The following is a 21,591-nucleotide window of genomic DNA, read 5'->3' on the forward strand; positions in this document are numbered from 1 at the left end:
GGAAGAAGACAGCAGAAATTCCATACAAACCCTGACCTACATACACACCATCTTTCAAACATGGTCTCTCTGTGAATGCCCTAAGGGAATATTGAACAAACAGATTGGGAATGACCATTCTTTTACAATTCGTGGTGATAGGAGAGCAAGGTGACTGTGGACAGCAGTGGTGAGTTGATCAAGTTGAACAAAGATGTCAGCTATGGCAGTTAAGTCAAAACCTAATCAGAAATCTGATCTAATTTTTAACTAACGTTTGCTGGTGCTAGATGGTAAACTATATTGTTGGGTAGATATTGATTACCTCATCTTCTACAGATTTAGAAGTGTATACTGTAGCTACTGTTAGTGCCAATGTGGTAAAAAGCCAGTAATTTCAGTATGTTGTAAGAAAGGAACACAAGCAAACTTAGGAAACTGATGCACTTGATCATCAAGTCATAGAGTTGTGAAGGTACCTGTGAGTAGGATCATTTGCCTGTGAGATCTTTTCTTGACAGAGTAAGGTTGTTTTTTTTTCCTCTTCCTAACTATACAACCAATTTGTCTGGATGGATTTTTTTGAGCCAGTATCTAGTTAGCATCTTGTTTCTGTGTGGCAGTGCCATCTGAAATTGGGTAGAGCTGCTCTATTCCTCATAGCAGGCTTTCTCAACCAGGGTTCTATGAGTACTGTGCAGGAGTTCCTTGGCATTTTCCCCATCGTGGGGGGGGGGGGGGGAAGTATGATAGAGCACATTATAATAGGGAGTGCGGTAACAAGAAGCACCAAATTGGGGTTCAGGAGACAGTATAATGGGGGTAGTGAAATTAACAGCCACACATACTTTTAAAGACCATGTCTCCTGCAAAATAAATGTGGGGGTTCCTCGAGATCAGAAATGTATTTGCAGAGTTCCTCCAGGGTAGAAAGGTTGAGAAAGGCTGCCCTATTGCATTACAGTACTGAAATATAAGCCAAAGTTTGTCATTTTACTGTCCTTTTACACTTGGTGTGATGTGATTTGTATGTGGCAATATGGCTGCCGCATCGCCCTGCACTATTACACACACTTTAGTATATGTGTCAGACTGCGTTGACAGGGAACTTGGATACAACCTGCCTTCAAAAAGTCTCCCCCTTTAGTCATGTTTACACTGCTGGAAAGGAAGCACGTCATCTGAATCATGCGCACATGCCAAAAATGTGCAGGTTACCATTGGCGTCCATTGCTTCTGGCGTTGTGCGCGGTAATGCGCTGCAGCTTCTGCATCAGCTAGACCACTTCCAGCACATCGCAAGAAGTGTAACCTGTTCCATTAACTTTTTTATAGCCATTGCGATGAGGTGCGTTTGGTGGAGGCAATGCAACACAGCAAGTGTAAAAGGGGCCCATCATTTCTGTATACGTCACTATCCAGTGCCTGGCCTAGTCTACACATGGTAGCCTGGTCATTGGGCATGTGGACCTCCTGCCTGCTGACGGAAGTATTGTCTTTATTCTAATGAATAAGACAGGAGCGCTAACTGGTCAGCTATGCTGCTGCTTGCCACAGGCTCCTGTGTAATATAGTGTGTACCTTCTACAACATACCATTACTATGAGGTGTTTCGGGGAGTGTGTGGTGTGGAAATTTCCTACACACAGGCTTCTCCCTCCTTGCCAAGCACAACAGTTTGCCTTGATAAGAAAACACCACATTAAGAAAACATGGAGTTAATATTCTGTTTTGTGGCTCTTGGATTAAATATCCTACAAGGAGTGATGGTGTGCAGTGAACTACGGCTGCCAGTCTCACACATTCCAGATGCCCTTCTCCCAGTAGCCGTCACAGAAAAAGAAATCTGAGTAAAAAGAATAATGTTCGTTTTTATGGTATGGACCACAGGGATATAAAAGGTGCACTGAGCCATTACCCTAGGTTTGTATCCCAGAGGAGCTTCCACTCCATTGCCCCACCACAGTCGCCATAATCTTATTATACGGATGCATGCACAACCTGATGCAATTTAATTGGTGCCAAAGTTTTGCCAAGCTGAGTAGAAATGGATCGAAGTTCTTCTTAGAAAGCCTGAGTATTTACATAATTTACTGCTGAGAAGCTTACACTATTGTGGTTCCACGTCATGCAGTCACCAGGGCCAAAGGACACAGAGGCACGGGCCTTGTGCGGCTGCAGCCCATGAAGGCACTTGGATATGGAAGAGGGGTTGCTACATATGAAAGAGGAGGCTGAAAATGGGGAGCAACAGAAAAAGGGAAGCTGGGATGCCCAAGGGAGCTGTTCATGAAAGAGAGGGGCTACGGTATAGGGATGATGCACATTGAAGAGGGGGCTGCATATGGATGGGAGGGAATGTTCTAGGATAAGAGGGTCTCGTGGGAGGATTGAAGATTCTAGAAGGGGGATGGTATCTGGAGATAAATGAATAAATGTAAGCAGGGGAGCTTAAGGTGGGTACACACGTCAGATAAGTCTTTGGAAAATGAAAGATCACAGACCAATTTTACCCCCTTTAATGTAGTATGAGAGCCACACTCTACAGTCTATTCTATGGAGCTGAACTCCTCATCAGATAAAATCTTTGCAAGATGCTGTGCACATGCAACAGATCATTATCTGCAAAAGATCTGTTCCTGCAAAAGATCCATTCCTGCAAAACGCATTCATAGTCTATGATATCTGCAGATCTCATACACACCTTGTTTAACGGACAATTCTCTGTAGATCAGATCCACCAGGTTGGATCTTCAGATCGGCAGATAATTGTCTGATCTGCAGATGAATGTCCATTAAACAAGGTGTGTATGAGGATCTGCAGATATCATAGACTATGAATGCATTTTGCAGGAACGGATCTTTTGCAGGAACAGATCTTTTGCAGATACTGATCTGTTGCATGTGTACAGCATCTTTGTGTGCTGCAACTTTCAAAGATTTTTATCTGATGGGGAGTTCAGCTCCATAGAATAGACTGTAGAGTGTGGCTCGCATACTACATGAAAGGGGGTAAAATTGGTCTGTGATCTTTCATTTTCCAAATACTTTTATCTGACGTGTGTACCCACCTTTAGAGTTAGGAGTTTGATCTGGATCCTTTGAGTAATTGGCAGCGTTTGCTTGCTTGCTTTTGTACACACTATTGGGTTTAAGAGAGTGTCACCATAAAAATAAAATTTCAACAGCAACTGGTCTGAGCGTATTAAGTGATAAAGATGCTAATCCTGCATTCAAAACTTTCAACACTTTTTCTGCTGTTATGATTTGGAGTTATCATATACTTAAGGAGCACTGGCCCTTTAGTAGTCAGTGCCAAACAGTTGCATGCTGGGAGTTCTTTTTATCTATAATCTATTCATCCTGTTCCCTTATTTCCCGGCCAGCTGCTTATCTGAAACCTGATCCCCCTGCTCACTTGTGTTTACAAGCAAGGCTGAGGTGACTCAGCCATTGGAGGAGAAAAGAAAAAAAGTACAGGGCAGAAATGACATCACAAGTTAGCCTAAACTGTGGACAAAAGACATGGGCCCCACCAGGAACAGAATTCTCTTCATTTAGTATATAACATTCACTGAAATCAAAACATGGACAGTACTATACATGTGTTATGTAAGTAGATCAAGTATTTATCTACTTATATACAGTGGGTTTCAAAAGTATTCGGCCCCCTTGAAGTTTTCCACATTTTGTCACATTACTGCCACAACCCTGAATCAATTGTATTGGAATTCCACGTGAAAGACCAATACAAAGTGGTGTACATGTGAGAAGTGGAACGAAAATCATACCTCATTCCAAACATTTTTTACAAATAAATAACTGCAAAGTGGGGTGTGCGTAATTATTTGGCCCCCTGAGTCAATACTTTGTAGAACCACCTTTTGCTGCAATTACAGCTGCCAGTCTTTTAGGGTATGTCTCTACTAGCCTTGCACATCTAGAGACTAAAATCCTTGCCCATTCTTCTTTGCAAAACAGCTCCAGCTCAGTCAGATTAGATGGACAGCGTTTGTGAACAGCAGTTTTCAGATCTTGCCACAGATTCTCGATTGGATTTAGATCTGGACTTTGGGCCATTCTAACACATAGATATGTTTTGTTTTAAACCATTCCATTGTTGCCCTGGCTATATGTTTAGGGTCATTGTCCTGCTGGAAGGTGAACCTCTGCCCCAGTCTCAAGTCTTTTGCATTCTCCAAGAGGTTTTCTTCCAAGTTTGCCCTGTATTTGGCTCCATCCATCTTCCCATCAACTCTGACCAGCTTCCCTGTCCCTGCTGAAGAGATGCACCCTCCGAGCATGATGCTGCCACCACCATATTTGACAGTGGGGATGGTGTGTTCAGAGTGATGTGCAGTGTTAGTTTTCCGCCACACATAGCGTTTTGCATTTTGGCCAAAACGTTCCATTTTGGTCTCATCTAAAACGTTCCATTTTGGTCTCATCTGACCAGAGCACCTTCTTCCATATGTTTGCTGTGTCCCCCACATGGCTTGTGGCAAACGGGACTTCTTTTGCTTTCTGTTAACGCCTTTCTTCTTGCCACTCTTCCATAAAGGCTAACTTTGTACAGTGCATGACTAATAGTTGTCCTATGGACAGAGTCTCCCACCTGAGCTGTAGATCTCTGCAGCTCGTCCAGAGTCACCATGGGCCTCTTGACTGCATTTATGATCAGCGCTCTCCTTGTTTGGCCTGTGAGTTTAGGTGGATGGCCTTGTCTTGGTAGGTTTACAGTTGTGCCATACTCCTTCCATTTCTGCATGATCGCTTGAACAGTGCTCCGTGGTATGTTCAAGGCTTTGGAAATCTTTTTGTAGCCCAAGCCTGCTATAAATCTCTCAATAACTTGATCCCTGGCCTGTCTGGTGTGTTCTTTGGACTTCACGTTGTTGTTGCTCCCAATATTCTCTTAGACAACCTCTGAGGCCCTCACAGAGCAGCTGTATTTGTACTGACATTAGATTACACACAGGTGCACTCTATTTAGTCATTAGCACTCATCAGGCAATGTCTATAGGCAACTGACTGCACACAGATCAAAGGGGGGCAAATAATTATGCACACACCACTTTGCAGTTATTTATTTGTAAAAAAAATGTTTGGAATCATGTATGATTTTCGTTCCACTTCTCACATGTGCAGCACTTTGTGTTGGTCTTTCATGTGGAATTCCAATAAAATTGATTCAGGTTTGTGGCAGTAATATGACAAAATGTGGAAAACTTCAAAGGGGCCGAATACTTTTAAAAACCCACTGTATGTGTTTTTTTTTCCCGGGCATAGTATGGCTAATCCTACTGCTTAAAGAAACACAAGTGTAATGGAACTGTGCACCCTACTGAAGATAAAACAGAAAGAACATGTATTTTTTGACATACCTTTTTATTGCGCTTTATGTACAGTATTTTGGTATGAACAAGGCCTTAGCCCACCCCTGGGCCGCATCAAAAGTACTGCCACTATTGCAGATGTGTCCACTCTTCCACAGCGACAATGTTTGTTTATTGTTGATCCCCTGATGGGTCGAGCCATAAACCATTGACTAGTGCTGGTCGATGGCTGCACATGCTCAGTAACATGAAGCCGCTCAGGCTTTGACAGAAAAAGCCGAACCCGATCAGGTCCGTTGTACTGTGCAGGTGCAGTGAGGCTGTTACTTCATAGGTCCCAGCACTGGATCTGCTAGGCGGATGGGGGGAGCCTCTGGAGGATCTGCCTCCTGGGGCAAGTATGTAAATTGATCGTAAGCAAAACTCACAGGTTTGCTTTAAAGCAGGAGGATTAGCCATACTATGCCTGGAAAAAAATACATATACAAGTAGGTGAATACTTGATCTACTTACATAACACATGTATTGTACTGTCCACGTTTTGATTTCAGTGAATTTTATATAGTAAATGAAGAGAATTCTGTTCCTGGTGGGAACCATGTCTTTTGCCCACAGTTTGAGGCTAAATACTGATGTCATTTCTTCCCTCAACTTTTTTTTTTTCCTTTTTTCTCCTCCACTCGCTGAGTCACCTCAGCCTTGCTTGTAAACACAAGTGAGCAGAAGATCATGTTTCAGGCAGCTAGGCAGGGAAATAAAGGGAAGAGGAGGAATAAATTACAGATAAAAAGAACCCCCAGCATGCAACTGAATGATAATGGCTATTAAAGGGCCAGTGCTCCTAAGGTATGTGATAACTCCAAACCATAACAGAAAAAGTTTTGAATGCAGGATTAGCATCTTTATCGTTTACTACATTCAGACCAGTTGCTGTTGAAATTTGATTTTTATGGTGACAGTCCCGCTTTGAAGTGTGTGTGTGTGTGTGTGTGTGTGTGTGTGTGTGTGTGTGTGTGTGTGTGTGTGTGTGTGTGTGTGTGTGTGTGTGTGTGTGTGTGTGTGTGTGTGTGTGTGTGTGTGTGTGTGTGTGTGTGTGTGTGTGTGTGTGTGTGTGTGTGTGTGTGTGTGTGTGTGTGTGTGTGTGTGTGTGTGTGTTTAGCACCGTAGCTGTGCGCACATGGCTGTACATTCACAAATGTTTGTTTTACTAGCTTATCGACGCCCTGGCCTATCGCTCAATAGGTCCAAGTTTCCAAGTTGAGGGTTTTCAATGTGCCATCGAATAGAATGTTTTTATACATCTAGTCCATGTTTGCAGAATCACTTGGTCCACTGCAAAACTCTTAAAGGCCAACTGAAGTGAGGAGGATATGGAGGTTGACCTATTTATTTTCTTTTAAACAATACTAGTTGCCTGGTAGTCCTGTTAGTCTATTTGGCTGCAGTGGTGTCTGAATAACCTCACAAACAAGCATGGAGCTAATCTTTTTAGATCTGACAATGTCAGAAACGCCTGATCTGCTGCATGCTTGTTCAGGGTCCATGGCTAAAAGTATTAGAGGCAGAGGCTCATCTAGATAACCAGGCAACTGGCATTGCTTATGATACACCGGTAACACAGCAAAACATTAGCAGTCAACTTACATTATAAAATAAGTGACATTGCAAATGTCTCCGAAGAAGCATCTGTTGAGGTGCGATACATGTGAGGTCTGTTCTGCGTTTTTGGACTTGGGGGTGACGGTGCTGCAGCTCGGTAAGGCTATTACCAGCATTATTTTCCATACCATTGTCTGTGTATTTTTCCCACTGGTTATTGCTCCATGTACCCAGTTGCTGTCTGCATATACAGTTGGAGCAGCAGACAGCATCTCAGGACTTGCACATGATTCTTTAATATCCCTTATTTATACCTACCGAGGTTTTTGGCACTTCATATGAACGTATATTTATGGATTTGTACATTTGGATACCCCATCTGGCCAATTAGGCAGTACATTTGTTGTTTTTAATTTTTGGGATAAGTCCTTTAATAAACCATTATATATTTTTTATACATGTGCGTAGTTGTTGTATTTGGATCATGGACTACTTTCTTCTTGTTTAGTGTTCATTACTTGGTCCAGAGAAATGGAATTTATAGTGCTCTGTCTCTTTGTAATACATTGCAAATGCCAGGACACGTGTGCTTGTAAAACTGAAGGCCTCATTTCCATCTTTCCATCGATTAGATCATTTTGTTCGATTATTCCGTTAGATTGAATATAAAGATTTTTCCAACATGTTCAGATCTTTATTGAAAAAAACGCGATAATTGTTTGTTTTTCTTCATGAAAGCCAAAAATAATCTTTTGGGGGGGGGGTCGATTGTTTTGGATGAAAAACCGGGCAAATTGAACGTTTTTATTGTACCGTGTATGGGTACCATAACACTGTCAGCACTGTAAACAAACAAGCCATGCTGGCCGGTACATGCAGTGGCTGCTATCACATGGCTGTATTAGGGTGGGAGGGGGCACGTGCTGCTGTGCATGACAAGTTTTCTGGGAACCGGTTCTCATAAAATAAATGGCACATCCACAATTTGCTCCTTTATACAGAGTGGGATTTTTTGGGGGGGGGCATCTGGCAGTTTGGCCACTGTTATTTCAGCTGACAGTCTGGACCGAGTCTCCGGAGGTCTGCCACCTGCTTTAATGGCAGACGCAGTGATCAGTTTTCACGTTAATCCCGCTAGCTGGGCTATTTCATGTCTGGATTGCAGTGACACCATTAGCATGGCTAGAGCTGAAGCATTTCATTGTAAACGTTGAGTCTGTCTCTGCACTACTGAGCCTTGTTTATATACAGTGCTGCAGAGATAACTGGGGCAAAATGGGACGTTATACAGTTTCAGATAAGGAGTAACACTGGGCATTCCACATTTACATCCTTCACCATTCTGATTAGTTTCCCTTTTAAATAAGCTTGCAGATGCCATAACATTTCTAACATCCTTATAGCATCGCCTCTCTTAGACTACACTTTATTAGCAGTAAGGCTAATGCATGGAGTTGATGCTATCAGTTCGACACAAGGCTATGCTTCCCATGATTCCTAGCAGTGTTAGAACAACTCCGCTTGATGACATGCTGTCATATTGAACATCCTGGAGTGGGCAGCAATAATCCTGAGGTGGTCAGTGAAATGCAAATAATTCCAGCTTGCATTATATAAATCTAAAAGGACAATTGTAACGAGAGGGATATGGAGGCTGCCATATTTATTTCCTTACCACTTAAGGACCAGGGTATTTTCTTCTGATCGGTGCTGCGTGGACTCTCCAGCCCACAGCACCGATCAGGAAATAGCCAGGGCGATCAGACTTCCCCCCTTTTTTCCCCACTAGGGGGATGTCCTGCTGGGGGGTCTGATCGCCGCCGGCTGCCTGCACTTTCCGGGGGGGCTCTTCAAAGCCCCCCTCCGCAGCGCTTTCCGCCCTCCCCGGCTTTCCCTCCCTCTCCCTTACCCTGTGAGTGGCGCAGGACGGAGTTCCGTCCTGCGCCTGATAGGATAGGCTTCTGCCTATCAGATGCCGGCGATCCCCGGCCAATCAGAGGCCGGGGATCGCCGATCTACGTCACGGCACTGCTGCGCAGCAGCGCCGTGTGATGTAAACAGCAGGGATTTCTTCCCCGGATGTTTACATTATGCGTGCGAGCCGCGATCGGCAGCTCGCACACTGTTCACGGAGACAGTCACCGTGAACTGGCATGGAAAGGCCGCTCGATCGGCGTTAGGCGGTCGTTAAGTGGTTGAAGCAATACCAGTTGCCTGGCAGTCCTGCTGATCCTCTGCCTCTAATGCTTTTTGCCATAGACCCTGAACAAGCATGCAGCTTATCGGATGTTTCTGACATCATTGTCAGATCTGACAAGATTAGCTGCATGCTTGTTTCTGATGTTGTTCAAACATTACTGCAGCCAAATAGATCAGTAGGGCTGCCAGGCAACTGGTATTATTTAATAGGAAATGAATATGGCAGCTTCCATACGCTTCTCACTTCAGTTGTCCTTTAAAGTGGACCTGAACTCTTGCAGAGGACAAAAAGGAAAACATAGAGAAGTGCACTCCGTATGTATTTAGTGAGTTTAGCCCAGGCATGGGCAAACTTGGACCTCCAGCTGTTAAGGAACTACAAGTCCCACAATGCATTGCAGGAGTCTGAAAGCCACAGTCATGACTCATAAAGGCAAATGCATTGTGGGACTTGTAGTTTGTAACAGCTGGAGGGCCGAGTTTGCCCATGCCTGGTTTAGCCAGTCTAATTCAACCTCATCTTCGACAAAGCACTAGTTTGTAATTTGATCTCTCAGTGGTGTCAACTGGCTGCCTCGGTAGAGCAGCTAATTTGTAATTTGTAACGTGAAAGTTGAAGACCGGCACCATCCAGTAATTATAGCTCAATTTTATTAAATTCAAAAAGACAGCATGACATCTAAACGACGTTTCGGAGGAAGAACCTCCTTTATCAAGTTCCTGTGCGTATAAGATGTGCGCACAAACTTTGGAGCTCGCCAGACGGCAGGGCGGAGAAGCGTAACCTTGGTTACGCTTCTCCGCCCTGCCGTCTGGCGAGCTCCAAAGTTTGTGCGCACATCTTATACGCACAAGATAGTTCCCCATCAGGTCCGCATGTGCGAGATGAGTGGGGATTGGTCGCCATAGGCGACACTAGAGATGTGATTGGTGAATAGCCCATGGTGTTAGGTATTTAAAGAGAGTTTATTATGATATATTTTAGACACTGACAGGAACTTGATAAAGGAGGTTCTTCCTCCGAAACGTCGTTTAGATGTCATGCTGTCTTTTTGAATTTAATAAAATTGAGCTATAATTACTGGATGGTGCCGGTCTTCAACTTTCACGTTACTGCACTGGGTCTTGAATGCTGCTGGACCTATTGACCTGGCACACCGTTTCTACAAGATTGGGGAGTGCTGTCCACTACAAAACTTCTACAATTTGTAATTTGTAAACACAGGATGCTAACCCTGTGTCTGCTTCCACGAAAGCAGGAAGTAGACACTGCTTATTTATTGCAGGATTTTTATCGGCTGTAACAAAAATGTTTTTTCTTTAAAGGTTATTATGCTGTTATTTATCTTTTAGAGCATAAAGGAAGGTCTGAGTTCAGGTCTGCTTTAATGGTAGGTTCACAGTGGGTGTTGTGTTACCTTTGACAGCAGGACAGCGGCGCCGCATGTTATGCTCGCGTTGCGTCGGGTACAGTGAAGCATACAGTCAATGAAAAGTATGCTTCACTTCTGCGTTTACCAGCATTGCACTGCTTGCAGTGTGTTGCCATACCACCATCCATTGTACAGAAGCACATCCTCCGCACTGTGACTGTGGCATTGGTAGTGCAGTGTGGTAAGCCGCGTTATAAGGGACTGGTACAAAGCAACGTCTAACGGTGCCCATACATCTAGTGATTTTGCAGTACGGTCGACCATTCGATTCGATAATTTTATCGAATGGAGACAAAATCGAGTGTTCCAGAATTCCCAATCAATGAAAAGTGGCTGTTTGTTATGTCGAATCGAGCAGCTTACTTGATCGAGCAGGATGCAAGATATCGGTCGCTCACACAGGAATCCGCTACTATTCACATATCATTCAATCGATTTTTGCATTCCGAGCATGGAGGCGCAACATTGGTCAGATCGATCTGTGAAGGTGAATCGCATAGGAATAGTTTGTAGTGTTTGGGTCACTAGTCGATCGACTTTTGATCATCTATACTGACGTCTATTCCCCAATAAAGTTGATCACTTTGTTTGAATCAGAATCGCTAGATGTATGGCTACCTTTACAGTGAATGAGACATTCTTGGTTGGTTGGGGGCCTTATTTTCTTCTTTCTTCCTCCTGTATCTCCTTTCCTCCTCATCTCTTGGGATCGGTGCTGTTGTATTGATATTTAATGTAATGGCACGTTTTGTTTTTATTAAAAAAATTAATACAATGTATATGCTAACTGTGAACGAGGGCTCATGCTAGGTACACATGGTAAGATTTTCCGTGCGATTTTGCGACCGCTTTTTTTCCTGCTTGATTCTGCACTCCTATTCTGCGCTCGGTTCTCTTCATTCAGTTTTTCTTCTCTTTTTCCATTCAGTATACAATAATACAATAACATTTCTATAGCGCTTTTCTCCCATAGGACTCAAAGCGCTTAGTCTCTCTCAGATTCAGTAATTGGTAGTAGGATGAAGTATTCACACAACAAAAGTTATATTTCTGCAAATGCCAAACTGAACAGGTGGGTTTTCAGTCTGGATTTAAAGGGAACCTAAACTAAGAAGGATATGGTTTTCTCCTTGTAAAATAATACCAGTTGCCGGACTCTCCTGCTGATCCTGTGTCTCCTTAATACTTTTAGCCACAGCCCCTCAACAAGCATGCAGATCAGGTGCTCTGACTGAAGTCAGACTGGATTAGATGCATGCTTGTTTCAGGTGTGTGATTCAGCCACTACTACAACCAAAGCGATCAGCAGGACTGCCAGGCAACTGGTATTGTTTAAAAGAAAACTTCCATATCCCTCTCAGTTTAGGTTCCCTTTAAACACGTCCAGGGATGGAGCTGTCCTGATCTGTTGAGGTAAGGAGTTCCAAAACATAGGGGCAGCATGACAGAAGGCTCTGGGACCAAAAGTTTTCAAGTGGACTCTGGTTATGACTAGATTATTAGAATCTGTGGATCTGAGATTGCAGGGATTGCTTCGCAGCTGTAACATTTCTTTCATGTATCCAGGGCCCAGATTATTCAGTGATTTAAATGTCAGTAGGCCCATCTTGAATAGGACCCTCCATTCTATAGGTAGCCAGTGAAGGGAGTGCAGGACTGGCGTTATGCGGCAGTGACTGGGTCACTGCTATTAGAAATCGAGCGCAGAAACGATCTGGAGCAATATTGGACATGACGGATTTTATCAATCGGATCCGTACCGGGTGTATTGGGCAATAGACTGAAATTGAGCCAATAAAAAACAGAAAGAAAAACATTTGGTTGGCCTGATATCAAGCTGCATGTAGGTGGCATTAGTCACAAGTTTGTGTTTTTTTTCTTTTTTTTTTCTCCCCTTTAGAACAGTACCGGTAAATCATTTATGCAGATAGTTGCACTTTCTATTGCTATATTTTTTTTCCCCCTGAATGAGAAGGTGAGCCTATATAAGATACTAATGAGTTACTAAAGAGTTACTAAAATCCAACTCTAAATATACTGCCTGATAACTTAGCAGTCTGTGTGCAAAAGTTACTGCGTTGTCAGAGGAAGCTTCTACTGCTAAAAATTAGCTCCTTTAGTGACAGTAGCATGGTTGTGGAGTCGCTACAAAAATAATACGACTCTGACTTCTCCGTTTATGGAAGCCACTGACTCGGGGTATCCTACTCCACAGCCTTTGCAGGGTTATGGAGTGGGTACAAAAATCATCCGACTCAAACTCCAAGTACCCAAAAATGACTGACTCCACAGCCATGGACAGCAGTGCTGATGGAGATAAAAGCAGGCCGTGTTCAAAGGGCTGCTAAAGCTGCTTGATTTACACTATTAAATACAGATGATCAATCATTTGCTGACAGATTCAATGCAGTTTGGAATGTGCCCAGTCAAAGTTGTCAGGAAACGAATTTGATTGGGCCAGTTTTTAACTACTGACAATTTGTAACAAATCTGCATACAAGGCACAATAAATAGTGATTAGCAGACTACGATTTGTGAGATTGTGGCTTGCAGTTCAGCCTGGGGTCTGGCCTACAGGGAGAGACTGCTGATCAAGAACTTAGATTTAAATTTTTCTTTCTTATTTTATTGCCTTTTATTTCTTATTGTATTAGCTTTGTTATCCACAATCAAGAAGTTTATACAGTTATAAAAATGAGCTCTGCCACTGATTGCAATTTATGCCTTGTGTTATGATTTAAAATGAAAATCCATCCATGAAATTCCATTGTAAGCGGAAATGTCTCTGTTATGAATGCACTGCATGGGGAAGCAGGGTCATATGAAGGCCGATTTTATTTATTTTTTGTGTTGCGGCACGCCTGGTGTAAAACCGGCCTCAATGTCCCCTGTATGGTGCCCACACACATAATATTCCAGATGTGACATTTTTCTAGTCTATTCAGGCATGTGGTGTAAAATTGTCTAAATGTAATTCCTACTCAATCTCATTTAAATTTTTATCAGTTATTGAGAGAAAAGATAAGAATGGGCAGAATCTTTTCTATAGCTTATAATCTAATTGACACATTTGTATTGATGGCATTCTAATGTTTTATTCAGATGGCGATGGCCAATGAGAAGCAGAAGATTCTGGCTTGCATGCAAAATTCATGCAAATTGCATGCCGCTTGGAATTGGCCCAATCAGAATCCACAGTGTAATTGACTGGCCTGATTCCAAGCAGCATACAATTTGATTTGCTTGCAAACAGAATGGTGGTTATTATTTTTTGTATCGCATTGACTTTTTTTTTTTTTTAAGATTAAAAATTATTGAAACTGCCTGCAAAAAATTGATGCTTGTCTAGTTTAGGGGACTCGGCAGGAAACCTCATAGGGAACATCTCCAATCCCAGCACCCTCTACTGCACAAAGTATTGTGATTGGCTAAATAGTGTGGGCACAGTTTATGATAACCTATCTGAGACCAGAAACCCACTAGGAGCGATTTTCTGAGCGTTTTGAAAACTCTTGTTAATGTAATGCTATGGGTGTGATCCCACTTGAGCGATGTGATTTTATAAAAATCCCCCACAGCATTGCATTAGCAAGAGCTTTTTCAAATCACTAGCGATTACAAATCGCTCCTAGTGGGTTTCTGGCCTTAAAGTGAATGGGAACCGCATTTAAAAGAAATGAGACAGATACTTACCCAAGGAGAGGGAAGCCTCTTGGTCCTATAGAGCCTACCCGCTCCTCTCCTGGTCTCCTCGTTCCAGTGCTGGCTCGCCCGGTAGCAGTATTTCACTAATTTAGTCAAATACCTCTTTACCCAGCCGAAGGAGGCTTCAGAAGTCTTCAGGGAGCCCAAGTGCTCCTGAAGAAGGGTGGCCCTGTACTGCACCTGCGCAAGCACGCTCTCTTGCACGCTCACGCCTGTGCAGTATGGAGCTGCACGTCTTCGGGAGGACACGGCTCCCGAAGACTTCCAAATACCCTTTCGGTGGGGGTTTGAAACGGGGCGGGGGGGGGGGGGGGGGCAGCACAGGATAGAGGGCACCGAGAGAGGAGACGGAAGGCTCTATACGACCCAGAGCCTTCCCTCTCCTTAGGTAAGTATTTGCTTCATTTTTTTTAAAATGCGGTTCCCATTCACTTTAAACCTAGCAGTTCAGGAGGACACTGTCCACCCAATCACATTAGCAAAATTTCCCTATGAGGTTTCCTGCTGAATCCATTCAACTTGACTAGCACTAAAACATGTCCACATAGGTGTTAAGAATGTGTGATGTAAGATTATGCACATTTTTTTTTTTATATGCATATAATGCAGCTTGAAAATGGACCCATCATATCCTTCCAAGGTGTAATTGGATTGGTCCATTTTCAAACGCCTTAGATTTGCATTCGAAATCTGCATCAATTTGGAGTTATTTGCATCTTGTTGACCGTCCCTTGTGGGCACCATTGGATGGCCAGCCATATAGATGTGCACGCTGGCTCCTAGATTGGACTGACTGGCCTGTCATTTATTTTGTCATGGATTAACCTTAGACCTCTTTGTGTTTCAGTACATCAACAGCGGAAATCTGGAGCAGCTTCTGGACAGTAACCAGCATCTGCCTTGGACGGTGCGGGTGAAGCTGGCGTTGGACATTGCTTTGGGATTGGCATACCTCCACTCCAAGGGGATCTTCCACCGTGACCTCACATCTAAGGTAGTCTCCTCAGGAGCATGCTCCCAGTGCTCTTGTATTCCTGTGGAAGCATTTGCTGGCTCTGTGTTTTGATTTTAGAAAGGAACATGTTCTGTTTTATGAGAAAGGCAAATGAGGTGATGTGTTTCCTTCGAGACAGAATAACTGTGCATGTGACAGCCGATTTACCATCCATTTCTGGTGCTGGGATACATGGGTACGTGCCTCATGTCAGCGTACCAAGATGTATAACAGATGCAGCCACAATTAGCTTCCTGTTTGATTGTGTGCTTGCTCTTGCTGTATCATTAGGATAGCAGACGTTATAATTGTTACCAAGTGTCAGTGTGCTTGTATGATTAAGTGGACTTAGAGACCCAGAGACGAACTAACAGTTCTGATACTTACCCTGGGCTTCCTCCCGCCACATAAACATGTCTGAGTCCCACGCGGTGCTCCTGCGGTCTGCCGTTCAGCCTCGGTGATTTCCGTTATCCGTCTCAGTCGATGCCAGTCAGTCAACTGCGCATGCGTGGGAGGTCTGCCCACCCAGACTGACGTCACCAAGGCTGGTAATGGAGCTCACCGCGGCTGAACGGCAGACCACAGGAGGACAGTGTGGGACTCGGAGGTGTTTATGGTGCGGTAGGAAACCCCGGGTAAGTATCAGAGCTGCTGTTATTTTGTCTCTGGGTCTCTTTAAAGAGGAACTGTAATGACAATAACAATGAATAAATTGCTTATTTTTTTACAATATTTATAGATTCTTTAGTCAGGGTTTGCCCCTTGTAATATATTTCCTCAGTCCTCACCCTTTCCTCTCCCTGATTTACATTCTGAAATGTATCACTCTGTGGCGACCTCTTTAGTTCTGCCTGGTGAGCTGTATGGAATGTTTGTTACTGAGAGTTTTATGCACAGAGGGAGATACCGCTTGCTTGACAGTTATTTCCCACAATGCAACGAGGTTCACTGACAACAAACTGTCATGACATCACACTGTGGGTGGGGTTTACCACAATATCAGCCAAACTGTTTTTTTTATTTTTTTATTTTTTTTTATCTAAATGATCGGTTGTCTAAGAAATCATAAATAAACCTTTTTTTCGATTGAGAATGGTCAGAAAGTGCCTCACTGTGGATTGTATGTTTGTGTGTTCCGAAATGGTAAGAAACACCACTTGGGAGGAGAAGGCTTTGTGACCTCATAGCCTAGGCGAAACATCACTGGGAGATGGGCTAAACATACCAACAGCAATATATAGCAATATATAGATCTAGGAAGTGCTTCTGACGATCAAACCAGGAAAATGAATGTAAAGTTGGGTATCCTAAATACTGGTAATATATTACATTCTTCAGACAGTAGGCTGTACTGCCCATGCTCAGCCTTAGTGAGCAAGGCCTTAAAGATGAACTCTAGTGAAAATAATGTCATAAAGTGCTTCATTTTTACAATAATTATGTATAAATGATTTAGTCAGTGTTTGCCCATTGTAAAATCTTTTAAATCCCTGATTTACATTCTGACATTTATTACATGGTGACATTTTACTGTTGGCAGGTGATGTAGCTGCTGCATGTTTTTTTGTCAATGCAACAAGGTTCACAGACAGGGAACTGCCAGGAGTACCACGGTCCTCAGTTTCTTGTGGGAGGGGTTTCACCACAATATCAGTCATACAGCGCCCCCTGATGGTCTGTTTGTGAAAAGGAATAGATTTCTCATGTAAAAGGGGGTATCAGCTACTGATTGGGATAAAGTTCAATTCTTGGTCAGAGTTTCTCTTTAAAGAGAAACAGTGACCAATAATTGAACTTCATCCCAATCAGTAGCTGATACCCCCTTTTACATGAGAAATCTATTCCGTTTCATAAACTGATCATTGGGGGCTCTGTATGGCTGATATTGTGGTGAAACCCCTCCCACAAGAAACTGAGGACCGTGGTACTCCTGGCAGTTTCCTGTCTGTGAACCTTGCTGCATTGTGGGAAATAGCGGTTTACAGCTGTTTCCAACTGCCAAAAAAGCATGCAGCAGCTACATCACCTGCCAACAGTAAAAATGTCACCATGTGATGTCAGAATGTAAATCAGGGAGAGGAAAGATTTTACAATGGGCAAACACTGACTAAATCATTTATACATAATAATTATTGTAAAAATGAAGCACTTTTTTATAACATTATTTTCACTGGAGTTCCTCTTAAAGTGTTTACGTTGATTTTTTTTTTTTTTTTTTACTTATTTATTTTCCAAACAATAAAAGCATCAACCTTCTTTTTTCTTTTTAACTACAAAGAAGCAATGTTTAGTTAAAGGACCACTGTCGCAAAAAATTTTAAATGTAAAATGCATATAAACACATACAAATAAAAAGTATGTTTCTTACAGATTAAAATGAGCCATAAATTACTTTTCTCCTATGTTGCTGTCACTTACAGTAGACAGTAGAAATCTGACAGAACCGACAGGATTTGGGCTAGTCCGTCTCTTCATGGAGGACTCTCAGCATAGCTTTTATTCTTTATAAAAGACATTCTCAATAAAGGATTTATACAGTGATGCTGGCCAGCCTCTCTTCTCGCTGCACACTTTAGCAGTTGGAAAGAGAATCTGTCACTCACTAAGTGCTTTTAAAAATGACAACCCTGAGAACTCCCCCATGAGGATATGGGCTAGTCCAAAACCTCTCGGTTCTGTCAGATTTCTTCTACGTACTGTAAGTGACAGTAACCTGTGAGAACAGTAATTTAGTTTATGGCTCATTTTACTTTGGAAGAAATTCACTTCTTATATGTGTTTACGTGTATTTTTAAATTTTACAGTTTTCACAATAGTGGTCCTTTAAGATTGCTAAATACACATATACTTAATGCTTGTTAAAGTATGTTAGTGTGTAACGCTTTCGCCATGGAGCTGTGCACGGCACCAATCTCATAGGTTAGCAGTGTATGAGCTGTGGTGATCCCGGTAGAGTGGCTGCAGTGACATCTGTCCAGTCCCTGCAGTGTCACAATGCTGAGCTGACGGATGAAAGGTGGCCAGTCACAGGTTTGGATAAGCAGTGGGATTTATTCCTACTTGCTGTATAGAGTGGGGGAAGTGCTTTGCTTCTATGGCTGCTGGATAAATGGCGTTTTCTGTGGTTTTATTGCTGGTTGTTACACTGAATGCTTTCACAGTGCTGGGAGGTCAGCAGGCTCTGATTTATAAGCTGTAGTTATTGTGTAATAACATTGAGTGGCCTGAGGCCTAGACTGGACAAACAGCTGCATGTGCTGCAGGAGGATGACTGCTCCTCACACCGCCACAGGCTCTGACCTGAGTAGGAACGCCAGCTCTGTCCCTGTGGAAACAACATTGCAAAATGGAGGGATTTTATTAAAATTGCTCTACGGGATTCTCAGCGTTCAAAATGATACCATTTATTTTACCCAGCAGAGTGAAAGAGCAAGGCTGAATTTCCACTAATCTGAATGCTTGTTTTTCCATGCACTTGGCTATTGAACAAATGCGCGGTATCTGAAAAACCGCACGTAAAAGACTCTGACACCACAGGCCTTAAAGGGAAGGTCCAAGGAAAAAAATCTGCTTAGTTCGGGCTTCCTCCAACCGCTGGCAACAGACCTGTGCCCTCGCTGCAGCTCTGGTGGCTCCCGGCCCCCTCTGGTGCAGAGGCCGACCTCAGCAGGTCGGCATCTTCCGGAATCTTCCTGCGGTTCACGGAGTCGCACTGACGGCATCCGGGCTGTTCTGCGCAGAGGCAGAACTACTGCGCCTGCATAGTACAATTCGGATGATGTCAGGGCGACTGAGAGCTGCTCGCGTAGACACAGTCGGTGTCTTGTGCCAGAGGGGACCCCAGGCCACCAGCGTGGAGCGGAGCTGTGGTGAGGGCACAGGACGGCTGGCAGGGGCTGGATGAAGCCCCAGGTAAGTGGATTTTTTTATTTTTGCAGACCTTGGATGTGTCCTTTAAGGTGACCATACACTTATCATTTTTCTTGTTCGATTTCTGGCAGATTTAATCGATCCACTGGGACTCTTTACCCCCAAAATGTCCCATCAACTTTCAATCAATTTTGACTAAATATTGCACAGGACGGAAAATCTAGGTCGATTTGGGAGGAGTGGTAGTTTGGCGCCTCATAGTGTTGTATTACATCAAACTTTAGGGATCGATTCCTGTGAATTGATTCCTTTCCAGGGCGTGGAGTCAGTACAAAAATTGGGTGGCTATCTAAAAGTGTATGGCCAGCTTTTGTTGAAATCCAAACTAAGGGTTGGTTCACACTGTGTGCATTGCATAGTCTGAAGGTACCCATACACTTTCCCATTTGATCAGATTCTAATTCAACTGCTGGGAATTTATTACCCCAAAATGTTTCATCGATCGATTTTGGCCAAAAATCGATCAAAAGTATCAGTTGGACAGGACTATAATTCCAGCTTGAGGAACCGTAGTCAATCCTATAGGCCATAGCGTTGCACTGCATTGCACAGGGCAATGCTGCAGCTTGATCGATTTTCAATAGATCCTCTGCTGAAATCTATTGAAGAGAGATGTGCTGTGTGTGGTGGGAATCCATTCATTTCTAAATTGATTCCTGTCAGAAGAATCAATTGTTGTGCCACATTGGGCTTGAGTCACAAAGCCGTGCTAACTGTTTAGCACGGGTGTGCTAAACAGGTAGCACGTGAAGTGCTGTTCGCGGACTCTTGCGCACACAATTTGCCGTGAATCAAAAGTCCGCAAACACGCGAATCGCGGCACTTTGCGTGCGCAAAAGTCTGCGAACGGCACTTCACGTGCTAACTGTTTAGCACACCCGAGCTAAACAGTTAGCACGGCTTTGTGAATCAAGCCCATTGAGTGGCAATATGTGTGTATGGTACGGGGGAGGGGGGTGACTTATCAGGTTTTTTGTTGTTGTTGTTGGAGGAAAGTGGTTAAAAACACGCATATGTTGAAAAAGGGAGTCACAGTAATTTGGGCGCCGTATGAAGTTGCCAGTAGAATATTGGTAAAATTATGAATATGCCACAATTGGGCACTGATTAGTAGAATATATGTAAAAATTACTGATATTCTACTAATCACTTTACCTAACGCTCTTCTTCCACAAACCTAACACCCCCACCTGATTTACATTGCAGTTTATGCAGCACTCATTTTACCAGGCGGCCGCCGGCAGAGAATCTCGACATATTGCAGTTCCCTGCTGCCGAGTAATTTGCCCCTGAATTGCAATGGTGGGCGGCAGACAGGCAGCTGAACTGCTCGGCAAATGCACAGTTCAGCCGACCTTCTGAGGCCTAAGTTTGTAAAAAAAAAAAAAAAATACTATTTACAACGAATGATCTCGAGAGGGGGGGGGAGACACCCACCTGTACAACTCTGGTATCGGGTGCTAGCAAGCGCCCAGCTGGTGCAGGAGAGCAGCTGACAGGCAGTGCCTTTACTGCTTGTCAGCTGACCGTGTGAAAGCCCTTAAAGAGAACCCGAGGTGGGTTTTAAAAATCCTAATTGCACACAGAGGCTGGGTCTGCATATAATGCCCAGCCTCTGTTGCTATATCGTTCTCTCCCACTCCCCCCCACCCCCCTTCACTCTGCTTGCCCCCATAAATCAAATCGCCGTGCTAGCGGCACGCAGCGTGTCGATAGCTGGCTATTTACATTGCCACTGTCAGTCTCGCCGCTCCCCCGCCTGCATCCTTTCCCGCTGATTGGAGGGAAGGGACGCAGTGGCAATGTAAACAGCCGGCTATGGACAGGCTGCAGGTCGCTAGCATGGCGATTTGATTTAGGGGGGACAGCAGAGCATGGGGGGGGGGGGAGTGGGAGAGAACGATATATAGCAATAGTAGCTGGGCATTATATGCAGACCCGGCCTCTGTGTGCAATTAGGATTTTTAAAACCCACCTCTGGTTCTCTTTAAGATTCATTTCAGCCTTCGATCGATTGGAAATTAATGATCGATTGGCCGATTTCAATCGATTTGATCTGGGAGGATGGAAGCTCTAGGTCGATCTGCTGCTGGCAGCAGATCGATGGCCCATAGAGTTGCATTGGATCTAATGGTCCAATAATGCATTTAGATCGATTTTCAAACTGTTCCTAGTGTGTGGCACACATCAGATAGATTCATGTCTGATTAGACTTGACAGGCATCTGACAGAAATCTAGCTGATGGTCAAATCTGCTGTAAATCTGTAAGTGTATGGCCACCTTTTCTTTCCCCTTGTTTTTAGCATAGAAATCTGTGATTTAGTGCCAAAATGTAACGGTGAACCACAAAATAAAATCCTATACATATAAATATAAAGCCCTTCTGTCCCTCCCTCGCCCCTATAGCTGCCA

The 21,591-nt window shown here is 43.6% G+C and overlaps 1 protein-coding gene across 2 annotated transcripts in view; it reads left to right on the forward strand.

Annotated features, from left to right (window-relative positions):
• Positions 1-21,591, forward strand: part of TESK2 (testis associated actin remodelling kinase 2) — a 141,060-nt gene that overhangs the window by 79,334 nt on the left and 40,135 nt on the right. For both annotated transcript variants that reach the window (XM_068239506.1, XM_068239505.1), the window contains exon 5: positions 15,099-15,245. In XM_068239506.1, coding sequence (XP_068095607.1) covers positions 15,099-15,245 — 147 coding nt within the window. The remainder of the gene's footprint in view (positions 1-15,098; positions 15,246-21,591) is intronic.

This window comes from Hyperolius riggenbachi, chromosome 6 (genome assembly GCF_040937935.1).
Source record: "Hyperolius riggenbachi isolate aHypRig1 chromosome 6, aHypRig1.pri, whole genome shotgun sequence".
NCBI classification, from domain to species: Eukaryota; Metazoa; Chordata; class Amphibia; order Anura; family Hyperoliidae; genus Hyperolius; species Hyperolius riggenbachi.